The sequence below is a fragment of the Diadema setosum genome, chromosome 1 (genome assembly GCF_964275005.1).
Source record: "Diadema setosum chromosome 1, eeDiaSeto1, whole genome shotgun sequence".
NCBI classification, from domain to species: Eukaryota; Metazoa; Echinodermata; class Echinoidea; order Diadematoida; family Diadematidae; genus Diadema; species Diadema setosum.
In genome coordinates, this window is record NC_092685.1 from 14,216,377 (window position 1) to 14,237,163 (window position 20,787).

General features: G+C 40.6%; 1 protein-coding gene across 1 annotated transcript in view; it reads right to left on the reverse strand.

The window, feature by feature from the left end:
* LOC140237132 (uncharacterized) overlaps positions 1-20,126 on the reverse strand; it is a 40,148-nt gene extending 20,022 nt beyond the window's left edge. The window contains exons 1-2 of the mRNA XM_072317078.1: positions 19,603-20,126; positions 4,197-4,572 (exon numbers count right to left, since the gene is read on the reverse strand). Of these exons, the coding sequence (XP_072173179.1) occupies positions 4,197-4,572; positions 19,603-20,126 (900 nt within the window). The remainder of the gene's footprint in view (positions 1-4,196; positions 4,573-19,602) is intronic.
* Between the last annotated feature and the right edge of the window lie 661 nt (positions 20,127-20,787).

Here is a 20,787-nt window from a genome sequence, read left to right on the forward strand (position 1 = left end):
CGACCACACGCTGATCTATATGCAATGTTGTATCCTTCAAACATCTTTTGGAGAGATTATGTCCCTATCAACATGACCACTGTGTTTGGGTACTTGCTGTGTCTTCCGTCCTTGTATGCGGATATATACAATATGCTTTCCTTTTTGTTGAACCAGAGGATCACAGCAGAATGTAAACTTCATGATTAATACATTTGCTTCTGTGAAGGAACGACAGTGTATCGTTGACGACAGTGCTTTTCGCACGAGACAGAGGGAGGAAAGGAAGGGGTCGGGGACAATTAACTTCCGGCACTCCAAGAGGCTGCGTTGCCTAGAGATGACTGCGCGTCTGAATTTTCTTGCTATTGCAAAGTTGCCTCCTCCTCGCTTGTGATCACGTTGATAATTCGAGTGATGTTCGTTATTCCAACGGTTCGTTAATCCAAAATACATTGAATCAGTATAGCTAGATGTTTGTTAATCCGAAAATGAAATAAGGTTCGTTAATCCAAACATTTGTTGAGTTATTTCGAAGGTTCGGTTATAGTCCCAAAATGAAATAAAATTCGTCAATCCGAAGACGACAAAAAGAGAAGTTAGTACTAATTACAATAAACGGAAAGGAATTACGAACCTTCGAAATAACAAACCTTCCGAATTGCAAACTTTAACCGATAGCTCAATCTGCATTCCTCTTCGGACAAAAAAAAAAAGACAGCAAGCTGAAACTACTTTCCTGCAACAAGGAGAAAAATAACGATAATCATCTCGTCCATGATTACAGCAAAACAGCACACCTCTCCCACAATGTGTTGACGTAATATATGACACGACAGTGTCGCTCCATAATATTTTAGTTCAGGGTTTTGAAGTGGGTTAACACTGTTCCCCATCGACTCACTTCATCTTACACGCAAGTGGGCGGCAATCACGAATTTCAATCAAACCAATCAAACCCTCAACTCCACAGTAGGCACAGGAACGCAAGCTTTTCTTGGAGGAATTTTGTAATCTATGTGCCTCATTTCAGCTCGGAACACACTACTCGTACTTACACAGGTCCTTATCCGAAACGAAAGAACTTAACACATTTGAAGTGATTGCAAATTTGAGGAGATTTTATAAGATAAGGACTTTCTCAGAAACAGTTTATCTCTCTCCTGCATATAAATCCATCTCTCACCATCTCTCTCTATCTTTGTCGGGATATAGCTACTTAAAACGCTGACTGAATTCCAACCTTCAAGTTGGAATTCTTTGTTATATTCAAGCTGACCGTTACTTATGAAAAAGTGCGACAGAGGTTTTCTAAATAAAAAAAAAAACCAACAACACGCACGCACACAGAAACAAACTGGATCTTACCGAGAGATTTATGGAATTTCCACATGTTGTTTTACACAATATCAGTCACAGCAACCACATGCACGCTGGCAAATGTGATGACGTCATTTCTTACCTCAGACTCTCCAGTGGAACGTTACAATACCACAGGTAAATCTTCCTTACAATTGTACTTCTTCTTTTTTTGCAGCATGAAATCAATAAGAGTGATCTGTATCATTCTCATCAAATCATGCTGTCTTGTAGCAAACTAGTAACACTAGCTTTATCAAATGAAATAGATGCAGCTGCCAATTTTTCGACGAAAAACATTATTTTCAGTATAAATTTATTGTTTGAAAATCAACAAATGAAAAAAGAAGTGTTGGTAAAGTCCCCTCTCCAATGTTGTATGTGCAGTTGTGAGTAACATTAAATTTTACTGAAAGCAATTGAAACATGTGATTCTCTATTGTTGTTTTTTTTTTTTCTTTTTGGATTGGCACCTATTTTTACCTATCAATATTATGTCAGTTTGAGCATGGTGAGGAACTGCCCGTTAAGGTTAAAATAAAAGCAAAAACCTCACGATTTTTTTCTTTCTTTCTACGAGTATGTTTGGGGTAATGCCATGGTGTTGCCTGCACCATAAAAACAAAATTAAAAAAGAAGGGTCACAACCACTGATCTGAACATGCGGTATCTGGATATCTCATTGGCCAATCTCTTTGAGGCCACCTTGCCGCCATCTTACCACGCACATCGCCCATACACTAACGCTGTGACATCACTTGATATGGGAAACAGTCTCTGCTGAAAAAAAAAAAATCAACAACAACAACAAACTACGTGCAAATTCCCATAGAGTGTGCCTGGTAAGATGGCGGTGTGGTGGCTCCACTTGTTCGTACAGAGTGCATGGGCCAATGACTGAATGAGAAATCCAGATACTTCTTATAGAAATCAGTGGTCGCAACGCCATGTCGGACTTAAACGCTGAACACAGAAGGAATCCTTGCTGTTGGGTCATATGAGGTAACACGCAGAATGCACGTCATGTAAAGGACAATTTAATGTGTGATATTTCTGTATTACCCCTGATATCACGTTACCTAAGACATTTCGTAACACAATTTTCGTTCGTTTAGATGAATATGTGGTTGATCTATCGGCTTTCATTTCATTTTCATTTCATTCATGCATTTTTTTTTTATTTTAGAAAATGCATTGTGAACACGAATAAAGCAAAACACGAGTGTCATGCCCGTTGGCACTGCGACAAATGACAATAGTGGGAAATGTTTTATCTGAACTCATACTCCCTAACTTTTTACGGGCATTGTTCCTATTTACACATTATCAAAACTGATTTATTGTGATGAGGGAGGATAAAATAGCACGTGACCACCATCGTGAGTGAAGCTGGACTGTAAGACAGAGACGAAATTTACACAGCGATACGATGCATCACTACTTCTACCCTTAACTTTGTAGTGCATACTCTCAGATGCATGGGAAGAGGAAACATCTAAATATCTGCGACCTGCGACTGAACAAGCTTACTTTTACGTTATAAGCCCCATCTAAGTTCTCGTGCTATGACCATATCTCAACTCTAAAGAGACCTTGGTGATTATACTCAGACGGATTGTTGTATATTCCGATGAAGTTTCATCAAATTTATGCTTTGTATAATTTTGGTATTGCATAATTATTGTATTCTCTCTCTCTCTCTCTCTTTCTCCCTCTCTCAGTGTGTGTGCTATTTTCGTGAGAAATATGAAAATAACCTGAAAATAATTATCTGAAATGATATTTTATTTCAGATATAGGTTGTAAACCATTTCTGCATTGATTAGTAAAAAAAAAAAAATGAGAAATACACCCAAACCTCCTAATAATGTAACAATATATTACTAAGTGATTTATCGAAAAATAAATTATTCGATATTGATCAACTCGTCAAGCCTTAACTACCTCCTGTACAAATTTCATAATGGTAGGATACTTTGCGATTGAAATATTTCCGGGGAAGAAGCACGTAACTGTGTCGTTTTAAAATGACCTTCTGCGTTTGAAATACGCAATCACCTCCATTTCCTATTGCATCTAAGCGTCAGAGCCGACTTCCGCACAGGTGTGTTTATCCCCTTCTTCCTATCTCTACAAAAAGGCTGTTTTTCTTTTGAATTGCAACGTGCATATCGCGGGGGCACTTTGACTCTTGGAAATGTGTACCAAAATCAGATTATCAATCCTCGGCGACTTTGTAGTGACTAGTCACGTTTTAGATCACCAAGGAATTGGGATATCAACTCACGGTATTGATGCCATCAAGCTGTTGACAAGCTTCAGGAGTCGTTACCTTCAGGCAACATAGATCAAGACCCCTTGATTTAACAGTGCGAAAGACAAAGGAAGAAATAATTGTCCCCGTTTCTGTCCCACATAACACGATTTACAAACCCACGTCTCCAGGTAAAAGTAATTCAGTGCAAAGCACGATCGCTTAGTTCAAACCTCATACGCGTCTGATGACTTTCATGCTTATATAAATGTAACGGTAACGTCGTTACCTTTTGCTATAAAGCATAAAACGGCCCCATCAAACTACCACCATGAGCTTCGCCGCGATGATTGTTTTCATACTCCCGACAGGTAATCAGGTTAGAGTTAGAGATTATAGGTAACAAATTTATGCATCATTACAGTGACACACATTCTGGGAGCACTGTATGTGATCCACATTTAAAGAGAGGGAGAGAGAGAGAGAGAGAGAGAGATAGGGGAAGGAAGGAAGAGAGAAAGAAAGAAAAAAGGAAGAAAGGACAAAATGCATGAATGAGGTCGCAAAACGGTGGCCAAAGCAGGGGACTGCAGTAATTACTGACCTTTCGACGGCTGGCCTCCTCCTTTCTAACCGAGTTCTTGAGCATCTTCTCGTCCTCCGTGAGGCTCATCAACCGCTTGGCGATGGAGCCGCAGCTGAACCCTAGCAGAAATACGGGGATGACGAAGAGAATGCCGAACAAGAAGAGGTTGTAGCAGATCCCGAACACCTTTCCAAAATCGGAGAAGCGGTCGGTGCACACGAGCCGACGGATGGTGCCCATGTTGCTGTGAAAGTAGTAGCGGAGGGTCTGATACGGGTAGAAGTAGGGGGAGAGCAGGACGAAGGGGGCAAACCAGATGATACCAATGGTGCGAAGAGCCCGAGATCGGGTGTTGAAGGACCGCGCCTTCAGTGGATGGATAATGACGAGATATCTGCAGGGAAACGAAGAGAAAAATGAAGGATCAAATAGGGTTGCAAAAGTGAGTAAACAGATCACATTTGTAACTTTGTTGATGATAGTAATAATGGCACATGTATTAGTTACTTAGGGTGGCCCTTCATTTGCCAGTATTGTTTTCACAGAGAGCCCCGAGATTACCATCATGGGCCACCTCCAAACGTTATACACTTTGGTCGAGATGGATAATGTAAGATATCATCTTCATGGGTTCACGAGCCGATCAGGATTCGAACCCAAGACTTTTCTTTACGAGCCAAGAGCTTAAACATCATACAACAGCGTTTTATGATATGGTATTATTACACAGATATGAACTGCTCAGGGCATTGTGGTACATTATTGCCCCACCCAGAGGGATCTCAACTCCATGCTATAGTCCGAGGAGTTTGCTCCAGGAATCATGCCATCGAGTTGAGATCCCAAGGGGCAATATTAGTAACAATATACCTAATAAAAGCTGAAAATATCTTTTCTTTGCGGAAAAGAATTTAAAGAGATGTTACTTTTCCTTCGCTGCCATAGACGTTTGCATTACGATCGCGTCGGTCAAGGGTTATCTCTCGCGCAATGGAAGCAAGCGTTTACAGTATACATGCACGCCATGTACGCACGTCCGTGTCATAACGCGTACGTACCAAAATAGAGGTCAGTTAAATGCTATATATGGGGCGGTTTGGTACTATGGGGAAGTCTGGGTACTATGAAACCCCAGGCAATCGTTGAATTCCAGAACTCCATTGCAGCCAATCAGAATCGAGGATTCATTAAATGCTGTATACACAAAACCCCCGCTCCAAAGAGATTTTTCTTTCTCATTTGCCACTCGTCGGAAGTGTACCAGAGTGTACACCGAAGTGTACCAGATCGCAGTCTGATGAATCCGACACAATGTTGGTCGACTATCTGGTCAGTGTCAGACATGTACTACATGTTAGGCGTAATGCGATGAGGCTATAGATCGTCCGATGAAGGGATACAGCTCAGAGCTAATACCCCCATTCCACAGAGATTTTTTTCCCTCATCGGTCACCCTTCGGAAGCAAAGTTTGTTGCTTCCGGTCACCCACCGAAGTGTATCGGATCGCAGTCTGATGAATCCGACTTGGTTGGTCGACTATCAGGTGAGTGTCAGACATGTCGCACGTGATCCTCATCTGACCATCTTGCCTCATCGGATCACCACCCGACATGTCTGACACTGATGACGAGTTTCCGACGATTAAACAGTCATCGGACAGGTTCACTTGAGTCTTGGTTCTGGGGCCTTACGGTGAGCCTTTATGCGATTCTCTGGAGACTGTCGGATCAGATTTCATCGGAACTCGTTGGAGCGCTGAAATTTTTGCATTTTGGGGATCGCAAGAGACTCCGATGGTCAGTGAAATGGGGGCTTACATGGTCTATGACTACGTTTCGGATAAACGAAGACGAATCCATGAATTTCAATGCATTCATGGCTTTCACACCACAGGCTGTTCTATTTCAGGTTTGAAACTTCCCGAAGATGAAAATGGTACAGTAAATAAAAAAAAAGATAAACAAGACAGCAAAATCCGGGGTATGAAACATCCCTAAGACATAAACAAAAAGTATAACGAGGCCAAACTCTTCATCATCATGTAAAGTTTGATTTTGTTTCAGTGTTTATCAACATTCTCTGTTATTGTCAACATTCTAAGTATTGTCCCTCATTTCACACTTAAAGTATTTTCGAGACTTAGATTGTAACATGGATCATTCGCGTATTTTGCAGCTGGTCATATTCAATTCAATATTCATATTTAAATCAAGTTTTGTTTCCAATGTAACATATTTTCCAGATACAGTTTAAAATAAAAGGTGGAAACATGCTGGATTATGAAACTATTCGTTAAAAATCATTGTATTATTGGAAAAGAGAGATCTTCATGAGAGATCTTAATGTTATCAAGCATGATATCTGCCTGTCTATGCACGTGGATATCATACTACCATCCCTTCCTCATCAGTTACGCATGATCGCCCGGTCCCTAAAACAAAACAAATAAAAAATAAAGTACAAAATTATTCCTCAAAGAGCCATCTGTGCACAAACTTCAGATAGAATTAATGCGCTCTGAAGATGATGATAAAAGCACACGTTTCGACCCCTCACGATGCGGGAACAAACCTCGACGGTCCATCTTTGCCACCCCACTGCGGCTACGTCCCGTGTCGATTACGTTCTGTCATCCCAGTTTGCCACTCCCCGTTTGGGGGTTATTTTTTTCCCTTCCCCGCTGGTGGCGTACCACAAAAGGTTGGGGAATTCGTGGTGTGACGTAGGGGAGGCTGGGATTGGACGGGACAATGCCTCGTGGCGCCACCACTGCTGGATGGGATGCTATAATAGCTTTGGAGTTGGCATGAGAGAGCGAAAGCAAGTCCATGTACGAGGCATGCGTACACATACATTAGAAACACACGCACACACACACACACACACACACATATGCAGATGCAACGACATATGCTTGTTTGTTGTTTGTTTGTTGTCTTTACCGTTTGACGATTAATGTTCATCTGTAAATTGTGGCCAGCAATGAATTTCAAGAGAGATGTCAAAAACAAAACTATAAAGGCAGGAGGCCAGTGCCTGATTATTATTATTATTTATTTTTAGAAAGACAGCCAGAGAGAAAGAAGAGAAGAGAAAAAGAAAAAAGAAGAAGAAGATGATGATGAAGAAGAAGAAGAAGAAGAAGAAGAAGAAGAAGAAGAAGAAGAGGGGGTATCATTGCGAGGTGTAAACAGTACAGTTGCAAAACGCCGGTCTGAGAGAGAAAAAAAAAAGGGTGAACGCCCAATATATTGGCGTTATGCAAACAGCGAGCAGTGAAAGACGAGCAGGCAAGACGCGTGAACGGCGGGGGGTAAAATCATGGCCAATGAATATTGATGTCTAATGATTCCATTCCCCCATTCCCGACGTTATATATTCCCCGGTGAAGTTCACGGCCGACATGATTGAAGCCGTGACGAGTCGCGCTCTCTCGCTTACGGGATTAGGAGCGACAAAGTTAGCAAAAATACAGGTCCATTTTTCTTTCATTTTTGCTCATTGCTGTTGTGATATACTCTGTTTGTGCTTTTATCTGGCGATGAAAGGTTCATGACCATTTTCTGCCAGCGAGACTGTGCTAATTGTAATGACATTGTTAACCCTCTCTGCAACACGTTTATTTCCTGCGTCCAATACTGTATGTGTATGAAATGTGTGCACATTAGACTCATCGGCACTTGAAGGGTTAATCCGTAGATGGCCTCTGATATTCAAATAGCTTATATCAGTCTTATCTGCTCTCTTTTGTATGGCAACGAAACAAAAACAAAACAAACATCAAAACAACTAAAAGCTCGCTTTGTAATCTTGATCCTTTGAAGCCCGTCGAAACTGATGTGCATACTCTGCCACTTAGCGTCTAATTTAAAACTTTGCTTTACTCAGGGATTTACGTTTAATGATCATTCAATCATGGAAGGACAATTCATTATGAATCAGAGAAAGCTTCAGGACTGAAAACTAAGATAAGAAAGCAGCAGAGCTGTAAATAACCGAGTGGATAAGAACCACAAAAAAAAAGAAGAAGATAATTTACGATGAAACATTGCGCCCTTAAAAAGATCACTCAGAATTCTTATGCCCCGCAGCACTCAAGGCGTTTGTACACAAACAATGAGTCGAAATGGATGGCACTGATGCCACTTGTGGTTGAACGTCGAGTATGATTGTGTGCCCTCAGGCTGTAGGGTGGCTGAATGTCTTCCCAGAAAATGGATCGGGTGCATGTGCACTATGTATTCTATACGAATGTGCTGACAGTATGCTCATTATGTGGTATACATCCACATGTATACAAAGAAGCGTGTGTGTGTGTGTGTGTGTGTGTGTCTGGGAGAGATGGGGGGGGGGGGGTAGGTGAGAAAGAGACCGAGGTTGGATAAACATAGTTGTGTACATGTATTGACAGAGTTTCGTATAAATGTCGTGACACCGGTTACTGGTTTATTATATCAGCATAAATAGGACACCATTCCTATCAACTTAGTTACATTCACATGTCCTTTAAAAAAATGGATGTCTGTTTGCTTTGCCTTCAGTTTTATTAGTGTAATTGTGCTTTTGTTGTAATGCTTCACTCCACATCAGCTCCTCACCGGAGTAATTTCTCCTTTCGACGTGCGGTAATCGCCCCTTTTAACGGCGACTGCCTTGCCTTGCCTTGCCTTGAGAAATGCATGTCCGAAAACGTTTTACTCTGACGAGGCTGCACAAGAACACCTGAGACAGTCGGGAATCCTCGGCTGCTTAATGACTACACTCCCTGACGAGCCGCCAAACAAGAAATGCTGATTTTCGCCCATCCAGAGCTCCAGGGCCGAGGACCGAGAGGACGCCGGGGATGATGAGCTGGGCTCGGCTCTACCCACTCATCGGAGCCGATTGTGACTTGTGACTATGAAGTAAAGTTCAAGAGACATTCTTGCTTGTGAAAGGGGGGGGGGGGGTTCAAGCTTTGATCATTGTTGTTCTGTAAGATGGTGATAGAAAGAGTTATATAGATTCTAATGTGTCTGCGTCTTTTCGTCCGAGTCACAGCGCATTCAGGTTTCGTATCACATCGTCTCCAGACATTTTTAGACTGGAGGGACATGATCATTGGTGGCTTCTAGACAGCTTATCTCGTCGGCTTCATGGTAATTCAACATTGTTAACCCTCAACAACCCGGCGAAGTATGCTTGGGACACCAAGAAATGAGTGTAACTCGATTTCATAAGAGGGTAATAAAGTTCTGATCTGTCAAAACACGGTCGTATCACAGATGCCAAGCCCTCGGGTGAGAAGCATTCTCTGCGGACGAGCGCCGCGGTACATTGCCAGCATCAATTTCGTGTCGGATTTCACCCGAGCTCCACAATCCACCTTTCCCCCCGAAACACTGGTATGCTGCATATTCACAATGATAAAGCGCACGTGTCCGTTCGAGGAGGTAACAACATCATTCGCTCTTCCACACCGTCTTTAGAATACATGAGCGAGGCAATTTGTCCTATCCGCCGCCAAGGTCATCGGTTATCTACCATAATCTGGCTTGCACCGCCTGGATTCACCCGCCACCTTACCTCTGACATCACCTTCCAGTGACGGGCGCCTCGATTGATGTACTTCAATCAAGCAGGCACTTATACGCACGTCACTTTTCATCAGCTTTGTGTTTGCTTTCGTATAGCTTGGCTGGCAATCTTCCGAATGTATACGGAGTACTTTGGTCATCAAAGAAGAAAAAAAAGTAGAGCTGAAAACTAGATGGGAAATAAGAAGACGAGAATTATGCCCGATTGCCTACCTGAAATCTTCATCATCGTACCTAATCACAAATCCCCAAACAGAGCCGGCAAGTCACGAGAAAATTGGAGATTTGAGTTTAAGAGATGGTTGCTCATAAATATTCCAACGGGCATGAACTCCTTGTCCACATATCGAAAACAAAACAAAACAAAACAAAACAAAAAGTACGATCCACCATTTGACAAAAACTTATCGCTTGCAAGACCCCTCTCAGCTGTCGCTCAAGTTTTTGCATTTTTTTTTTTTTTTTTTGCGCAGGCTAAATGCGTGCCTGTACTTTCCTGGCATTACTTAGAAACTATATCTGAGAACCTTTATTGAATTAAATCCCTGTAAATATCTGGTTTTAAAAAGGGTTTCAGTACTTCATTTACATCTGCTGCAGTACATGTTATGCTATTAAGTATCAGTAGGTTCGCACTCCCTTTTGTCACATTAGCAAATACTCTTCGATTAGCAAAATAATGACTGAATGTTAGATGAATGAAGCGGGAAATACTGAATAATCGTGCGCAAAATATGAAGTCAAAATACTCTCACAGCATGATTGATCAGCATAAATTAGGTAGCATCATTAAAAACAAGACTTGCTGAGAAATGTTTCACCTTCATAGACAGGCATTATCGTGAGGTACATAGTTGCATAATTACACTTACTATGGCAATGACAAACATTCGCACAAATGGCCCATGCATCTGGTATACCATGAGAGCCAAATGAATCTATATGCGTTCTCTACATCAGTCAATTATGATTGTAATCACCAATATATTTCATATGACGCGGAATCTATTTCCATGGCTTGAATTTCAAACTTCAACTTAACGAATAATTGTAATGCGTGACGATGGCCTGGACCACTGCTGTCTACTATTGACCAATAATTCAAATGACTTATTGAGCCGTTTTTCAGTTTATCTAAGAATACTCTTTCTTTTAGGCTATTTCCTTTTATCATTCAATAATCTGCACTTATAGTATTTTGATTTAGTAAACTGGTGATACTAAATTGATTAGTAACTCGTGAAGCTTGCATAAAGGCTATAATTTCGTGGCGGCTTTAGCGTTAGATCAATCTGACTTCTTCGAAAATAATATTCTGTTTCGATGGAATTAGGATTCAGGTAACCTTTGCCAAACAGTCAAATAGATATCAAGGGATCTGCAGTCTTTGTACATTGTTTACATACAAAAGAAGTAACATCGACACATAGAAAATTGCTCCATGTAACCCACGATTTTGTTGAGCATGTGTCTAGATTATGATCAGGCCTGCGTAATAAGAGCTTGTTGTTCATCGCTCCTCTGCTTTATGCTTTTTCTGCAAGTGGGCCAATAAGTAGACCCTCCGTTTAACGCGATCTGCAGAACAGAAAGCATCAATGAAATCCGTGTCACTTCTTGCAGCTGACTGTCAACGCTTTCAACAACAATGATTACTCTTCTTAAACGTCAAACGCCCTCCCCAAACACCACCCCAGCCCGGGATGGTAAAGCACTCAATGGAAGTGTTTCCGAATTGCAATTTAAAAAAAAAAAGAAATCGATCTATCACCAGCAAAGCTGGCGATGTGTTTTTTTTTCACTCCTCATTGTCTGTGAGTAGGTATCAATTTGCAATACCGAACTTGTCGGATGATTGTTTTCGAAGCTGTCCCGCCAATATGCGGCCGTGTTGACTGGCGTTATGCGACCATGAAAATATAGCGCCTCCGTGGTGCGCGCGCCGAAGCGGAATATATTCATATCCGTGGTAGATCGTCTGCGCGTGTGAGTCCGAATTAATCAGATCTCCCTTCATTGTTTAGATTTTTTCTTAAATGTCCACAGGAATTCATCTTAAGAAATCTTGGTCTTCACTTCAAAGATCACAATATAAAATCAATAAACAGACTCGTTCGCTGTCGTGCAAGTCGTGATTTTAGCCTGATGCATCCTAGACAGGATTCTTCTTACATCGAGTGATCCCATGCGGTTTGATTTACTTATTGTTTTTGTCATATTAATTTCATAAACTCTATGATTCACATAATCGATCGGGCGTAACTATAAGGACAATTTGGCATGTAAATGGATATCTAGGTATTGTGCTGACATTTTGCTACTGTCATGTATTCTCCCCTTGGCGGCGGGGTGAAATGATGGAGTTGTCAGGAAACTGAGCTCTGAGACACAATTGTGATTAATTGCAGCATTAGGTGTTCTTTGACATTTAAAGCGAGCTGTGTCGATAGTTAGGATAGAAGTCATATCTCACATGAAATTCCCCTAAATTGATTCAACTACCTGTATTGATACTCAAGTAACAAATTGATTGGGGCGTTAGAATTTAACTCAATTCCGTTTGCCGACAAGAATCATTTGTCAAGTTGTTTTTTTTTTTAGTGTATATCTTTGATATTGAAAGTCGATGAAAATGTACCAAATGACTTCAAGCGTTAACGAAAATAATGATGAATAAAGTAGCCGGACCCTGTAAGACTGAAGCCTTTGAGTGTGTGTGTGCAGATGAAGTATCTCACAAAGAATGTTTGTAACAAACCAAATTTTTAACAACTAGAATGCTCCTTTCTTGATGCGCGATCTCAGCTTTGAACGATGTGCACATTATTCCTATAGTCAATCATTTTCGCGCCCTCTCTAGTTTGCGTAGCGAAATGAGCTTGATCCCATGAGAGGATGTATTTTTGTTTATTTGTTTTATTTCCGTACTAAAAAATCATCACATTTCATACATAAAGGTCAGTAAAGAAAAAAAAAAACATACGGAGGGTAGCCCATTTGTACGTAGACCAATCCGGTTTTGAAACAATGTAACTTATGCCAGCCATCACTGGGGTGCTTCCAACATAAGAAGAAAAAAATGATTCAATAGGTTATGTAATGAGTCAGGTGCATTGCTCTGTCAGTGCATAAACTAACTATTGTTATGCATACCGAAGGCCCCCAGTTATGACTGATATAGACATTAGCATTATAAAAAAAAAAAAAAAAAAAAAAAAAAACGGCATCGAAACCGAATCGGTCTATACACGCAGTGGAACATGGTCCCTTGAAAAGATTTTGTTGCTGTTGTTGTTATTGATTTTGTTCGTTAAAAGATCAGCTTGACAACTTTTGGGCGTGACTCACATTTACATGGTCCTTTAAGTTAAATCTTGCAAATTGCTAACAGCAATAGTGCTAATACTTGTAACAATAATGTCATATGAGTATACATACATACATACATACATACATAAATGCATGTATATCTATATTTACATAAAATATATACTCGTAATCATTTTTAAATGCTTTGCCATGTTCGTGAATAGTACAATGCTTGCTGTTAGGACTTGTATGACAGGAAAATAGATTCAACGGCAGTCAGCCTGATCATTCTAGTGGGAAATATATGCTGTTGCCATTCAATCTGATGACTCACCTCTGAACAATACTTTATTTTCAACCGAGAGAGATTACATCTTGATCGAAGTTGATACAAAAATATTCACAAGGTGCGGATAAATTAAACGGGATATAAGGTGCCTTGCACTGTCTTTTCGTGAATGACATGCCATAAATGATTAATATGCTTTTTAGTTGTTGTTTTTCTTTCATTTTGGTCACATTGTGTTCATATAGACACCCGAATCTTCGACCTCTGGGTAAATGTTCTTCCGAATTAAAGAAAATGCTACTTGTACAAACAGCCTAGTGACTGACTCCATAACCTTTCCGACAAGTAATTTTCCAAAAACAGCTAAACGGGTGACATCTTTCCTGGCAACATTTCAATCCATTATCTTTATGCTATATGCCATATGGCGAACATCATAGCATAGCACTTTTCTAAAGTGACCAGGCTGTCCACAGAGAATTTTGACATGTTCACAATACATTACACGAAAAAAAAAATCATGAAAAAGCGGCATACCGGTAATTCTTAATACCTACATATTGCATGGGTTAGAATAGATCCCATCCAATTTAACGTGATCTCATTTTTTTTCCTCCCGTATTCTGTTTCCGATTTTGAATGGAAGCACGAAACGAAAACAAAAATACGAAAACATCTCGCCAAACCAAGTGATACTGCGTGTAATCGCATTAAACACGACAGGCTATTTTCCCTTCCGAAGTTCAAATTTCATGCTTTGCACATCTTCTGACGGCACGCATCCCATCGGCTTTTAGATAAAAAAGTGTCTGTGTGCCACGGATATTAAGTATTGCTAATATTTACGACCCAATTAACAGCCACTACTATTGTTTTGTCACCATGACAAAATGGCAAAATTTTACCGAACTCTCCTGTTCTCATTTATAGCACCTTTGGTTTTTATTGATAAGAGCATCACTCTTCTCCACTGGAGTCGTCGTCCATCATCCTTGTTTTCCGTAGACCTTACAACCCCATCATTGACTGAATAAGGGGCTTTTGTGAGACGGCAATATGCTCACAGCTTTTATACACTGTGTCGGTAAATGGTTTAGAGATATACGTCAAAACGTATGAAGGACCCATGTATAACATAATGTAATGTGTTACCTGTTTGTATTGAAGTTTCACGAGCTTTGTAATTTGATCACGGCATATTCGCTGCCGTCAACGATGTCTTATCTTTTTACGTGGCTCCAGATGAAGGACTTGTGTATTTCTTGATAAGAGATGAAAACACGTCGGTGCTCTCTATTTTACTGGAAATCATGTTCATCTGCAGCTTGTCAAGGAGTAAAGGGAAGAACAGCGACAGGTGTCCAAATTCGAGACTTAATTGTCCATTTTTGTTAGCAAACCTGAAGGATATTTCTTTCGGATGAAGAAAGAAATAAGGGAGAGGATATGCCATGCCTTCTGGGATATCAGACTATAGACACCATGCGGCCGATCGATTCACTTTGCTCGTGCAAAATAAATTGCTGTTAATTTGGATACTTGGTGGTGTTGTCCGTTCAGTGCGGACAAGATGGAAAACGGAGAATGGTTCTGACGTAATAAGCGCTTCGGGGTGGTGACGATGGCTCCGCTGTGGAATTCTTTGGGAGCCGAATTTTCTTTCTTTTTTTTTTTTTAATCTGCCAAAGTATTCACGCAGCTCCTTGTAATATAATGTAGACTTGTGGGGAGAAATTAGTGTGTTTGTTTGTTTGTTTGCCTGAATATAAAGGAACATCACGTCTAGAAAATAAGGATGTTATAGAAAAGATGCACAATCATTGGATTTTACCCTTATTTTTTTTAATCAAAAGTAACGTCAATAATTTGAACTGATAAGAGAACGACTGATGTATTTCTTCCCTTTCTTTTCTTTTCTTCTTACGGCGTTATTGAATAATGTAATAATGCCACGCACAAATCCAAAGATTACACAAATGGGTATCTTATTTCCAACAATTCCTAAAATCACCCCCTCTTCTCTATCTCATCCTGTCTGGGATATATGTTTGGTGCGTCTTTTGTATGTGATCAAATTTGACAGTAGGCCTAGTCACTGTTAGCATGAAGTGAAATACAGGATGAATCTGGGTAATTCTGTGGGCGTTCTACACGTTCTATGTTCGTTGCTGATCAAGACAGTGAAGGAAGAGCGAATTGGTAATTTACTCTGACAAGATTCGGTATCGTTATATGCAATATATATTTTGGTGCTTAATGCATTCATCGTAAAACCTCCCCACTCTGAATTTCCTGAAATTACTTTCCCTGACAACAAACGAGTTGGCAAAGAATACAATGACGAATGCCTTGAAATGGGTTGTGGGCATTCTCCATCAGGCTAAAGAAGATCCGATGAGGAGGTGGTCAGATGAGCTTCGGGGCGATTTGGGCTCGATATGAATGTCAGCGATACTTCTTGTATCGCATTCGACTTGAATACATTAACAGAAGTGACGGAAAATTATACAAAAATCTCGATAATGATAATAACAACGATGGAGTCTTCCGATGTCTGTCACACGGTGACACTCCTGATGCAGAAAAAAAAAATGAGTTCTCTTTGTAACATCGCTTCTTTAGGAAAGAGCCATGATTGGAAAGCAAAACGTAAAAGTTATTTGAACAAAAGAGTTTTGAGGGGTTTTTATGGTATAAACTCTTTGTCTTTTACCTTTTTGCCAAAGGTCCTGCCATAATCGCATTTAGTGCTGCTTTTATCACGAAAGACATTGTCCAAGAATGTGCATGGCCGGGGAAAATGATCCCATGATTTCCGGTTTAAAAATCCAGAGCCTTGCTTACTCTGCCACGGTGCTCAAACACTTGTTGAGATCCAGTCACCGTAACGCCAATATACATCAATCTCCATCCCATATCGGGTCTAATGAAGTCTGTCACATCCAAACAACAGACTTGTCGTCGCTTTACTACACTGTGGAAAATGGAGTACAGCGCTGTCGGAGTCACAGCATTCGTGACTTACCTGGGCTTTGAAGGAACAAGATGATGTTTCCGTAATATCAATTTTCTGCGTATGCGTGTGCGTGTGTCCATGCGTGGATTTTTTTTTTTTTATGAATTCAATCATTTATTGTCTTAACTGCATTATGACTGAAATGTCATCAGACTTGTTTTCTGTTATTCGTAAAGTCTTTATGAAAGATGGCTGAGACTGACCTTTAGAGGAAGTGATTTTTGTTGTGATAATGTTATTCGAATTGACATCAACTACCAAGTATCCAAAACTCAGAGACAACAACGCAGAGAAAACCATCAGCTGCTGCCTGTACACATATCTGTTGGTCTCTTTCTTCCTCCCCACCCTCCCCCTCTATCTCCTTCTTTATAATTCAGTTTTGCAGTGTTATTGAGGGTTGCATTGAGCTCTTGGAGACATGACAGGTACAATCAAAATCCATCAAAAAATGCTAAGTGTCAAGTCCTTTCTCGAGAGTGTTGCATACAGACAGACAATTCTGGTCTAAAAGTATCATGTGGTGTTCCAAAACATCGAGAAATTCTGTAAAACGTATTGTGAGATTTTCACGGATTGCTGATTTTGCTGGTATAATTCTATGTATTTCTGATGCTAGAACTAATCTTTGGTTAATGAGTTACCATGGTCTCGGCGAGGTGTGATTTGAATCCTTCTAAAGACTAATTATCTGTGTCATTCTCCCGTAAAGAAATTTGTTCAAATAGGAAAGTTTGAATGATAGTCCGGTCCTGTAATCGTAAAGAAATTACATGTCATTTATTTCTGACATGCAAGAGAATTAAAATGTACTGGAAACTGATCTCATGCGTAATTATGAAAAAGTAATTGTCACTGGATATGATATAATTACCAAAAAAGATGAAATACAGTAAACTTTACTCTGAATTATGCTCAATTTATTGTTGATTGGAATTATGCCAAAGAAAATAATGAAGAAACTTATTGCTTTTCAATATCCACTAAGATAAAAGATTTGACAGCAGAATTCAGATTTTATAACAGTTTAAATTGCAATCAGACAATATTTCATGGCAGTAGATTGAGAAGAATAAAAACTATTTCAATTGGTGACATTGATGTACTCTTGTTGTTTTTTGTCAAAATAATTTTGTAGCGTGCATTTGGTAGATCTGTGTATGATGTAAAATGTGAAGTTCTATAGAAAATAAAGTTCCTCATAAAATAAAAAGAGAAAAAAATATGTCTGTTTTGCCGGAATCAGTTGCGGCCAATATTAAATGTCAGTACGTCAGATCTCTTCTTGTGTGTACAGCTGGTCCGGCGAGTGGTCGCATTCAAGATGAATTTTTCAAGTTGTATGTGCTGCCGTTTATAGTGCTGTTCCACAGATTATTACTATGATAGTCTGACTAGCACATCATACCGAAAGTATAGACCCTATTTCTTGTAGACCGAAAGCACTGATCTCCCTTAATCGTAATCGAGTCATTTTTGGTTATGCCAACTTACACTTCTGAAGACAAAGTAATGGAACATCTCATTGGTCATCAATCAAAAGCTTACTTAACGATGATTATGTATAATAATCTCGGTAATAGTTATTATATTGGATAAGGATGGTGGTACTAATGATAATGATTTAACTGATAACGAGAGTCCTGTTTAACCTTCGCAGAACAGGGAGAGACCGTGCAGTGGAGAATTAGAACACGCACACAGATGTTACTGTTCAGGACTGGAATGAAAATCCGCCACGGCAGTGCGCCCGCGTACTCCCCGGGGTGCACTCCGGCTGGCTAACTATTTGCAGGCTCGTGTATGCTTTTATCATGGAGCTACATCGTATAGGTCCTTACTTTTATCAAACTAACTTTCGACTTTCACCTGAGCAGCTATTTGTTGTTGTTTTTTTTTTTCATTTGTTTTTTTGTTTTTTTTTTTTTTTTTGGTGTGTGTGTGTGTGTTTCTTGTACATCTCCAAAGAGAAGAATGACTCGGAGTCCTCTCTATTCAATGGCATAGCAGAACTCGAAACATAGGCTTTTTCCTTTAAAGCGCATCCCACAGTACACTCCTTATTTCTACTCCTATGACTCCATGAAAAATTAGACATTACTCTGGATCCTGAGGAAAAACATCGCTTTCACTTTATAAAAAAAAAACAAAGGTTCGTGATGGCATATCAAAAAAAGAAAGGAAAGAAAAAAAAACAACAAAGCGGTGAATGCATCTTAATACCAATGCCAATTTACATTTCATGTAAAATATTACTGTAACTGTGTCATGGATTGTAACAATCATGATGATATAAACATCGTAGGGGAATTGGACCAGGAATGTACCTATTCATCTTCAAAAGAATAGCTGATCACGTGGTGCATGAAATTCCAACAATGTAATTGTGGGACTTCATGTTGTAGAGAGGTAAGACAGGACCGGTCTCCCCACACCTCCACCGACCCACCCCCCCCCCCCCTCTCTCTCTCTCTTTCTCTCACCCTTTCTCTTAGACATCGGTGGGACTGTGTACGCTACCGAAAACACTGGATAAAAACATCCTCTATTTCTCACAGATGCTGACAAAATTGATTTTAGCTGAAATTGGACACAGGCGTGCATCATCCTGAATGCCATCTCGGGGTGAAATTTCATCACGCTATTGTGCGATGCCAAAGAGTTCTACCAGCTAAGAGGATAGTAAGTCCCACCCCCCCCCCCCCACCCCACCACCGACTGGATATTAACCGGTTGTCTCCGAAGTATGCTATTTCTGCTAGTCTTAGCAGGGTGTAGGATCTCTGGTCTTAATATTATAGCACACCATGATCCTATATGCAGTGTCTTAATACATTGCAGCGAGAGTTCTTGGAAATAAGGTTTCAAACTTGTGTTTTTTGCAAAGACATAGCATTTGGCACATAACTTTAGCACAAGAAAAAGACAAGAAAAACAAAAGCTCACAAAATAAGGATGAAGACGAGTAATCTTTATCCCATGCAATCTTTTAAAGGACACATAAAGCTGCGGACGAGAAGCGTTTGTAAAAAAACAAAAATGTGAAAGAGGCCGAAAAAAAGGAATCTATTGGAGGTAATTCATCAAAGGATAATCAAAAGTTCAGCTGTGCGAAAGGTATTTAAATGACGTAAACTAAAAAAGGGGGAGTTCCGAACGGAAATTACAAACAAAGAAATTGACGATTTTTGTAAAACCTGTTGAAAGCCGTCGATCAGGGGATCGTATCTTACCGATCAACGGATATCGCCACCAGGGTCCAAATGCTGGTGAATATGAAAGCGGGCATGACGAAGGCCGTGAAGGAACACAGGACCGTGTTGAATATTGAGTAGTCAATGTCCGCGCCGTATTCGACAAGCTTGAGTGGCATGACGAAGGTGATGACGAGGAGGTCGCTGACGGCGAGACTCACGATGTAGAAGTTGGTGGGCGTCCTCATCGATCGGTGTGACCACACGACTCCGATGACCATGGCGTTGCCGGCCATCCCGAAGGCCATGATGAGGAGAAAAAGGGCCACGAAGATGGTATGGACGCTGGCCAGCTGCGTCAGGTCGCTGTAATGACCGTAGAACAACCACACGCACTCCCCAGATCCAGAGAAGCACCGCGTTTCGTTGCCGCCATCGTCTGCTACGACCTGCGCGGTCGAGTTCGCATAGACGATGTAATCGGACGAGATGAAGCGTCCCCCTGGCGTGGCGATGCCCGATGGGTAGACAGGCGAGGCGGTTGTCGATGATCCATGAGCCATTTTAACTGTTAGCCTGCTCCTCCACCATCCATCAAAGAGAACACAGACGCTTGCTGATTGCTAGTCTATGCTGCACTGAATCCCAGAGTGTTTCACGCGCGTCCTTTCCCCTTGACGCCTGGCCCGATACTAACAAGCTTCCTCTAATTTTGCGCGCGTCGCGAACTCCCGACAACTTCAGAGTTAGCGACTGAGTGAAGATGAGGAAGAGTTGGGGTGTGTGGTTGTATGTGTGTATTGTTTGTGTGTGATGATGCATGCGTGGGTGTGTGTCTGTGTCTGTGTGTGTGCTTGTGTGTGAGAAGAGGGAGATCACTATACAGACAACACTGAAACAAAATAATGAATATTTATGGTATCGGCTCGTCCATCTTGCTACATATCATTCTCCCTGATTCCGTTCCTTCTCTCGCTGAAATATGACTCGTTGATGTTTATCTCCCTTTTTGTTTTACTGTGAGGTTAATCATTAGTTGTGATTTACGTTACGTGCGTCAGCACAGTGGAATATTATGTTAAAGGGGATCTTTCTACACAACGATACTCTTTTTATTTTATTTCAAATTGTTAACATTTGATTAAGTAATAACTTCTAAATTGATGCGCTAATGTTATGGCACAAGTGCCTACTTTGCCTGTGGTTTGTGTGGAGTTCTAGTAA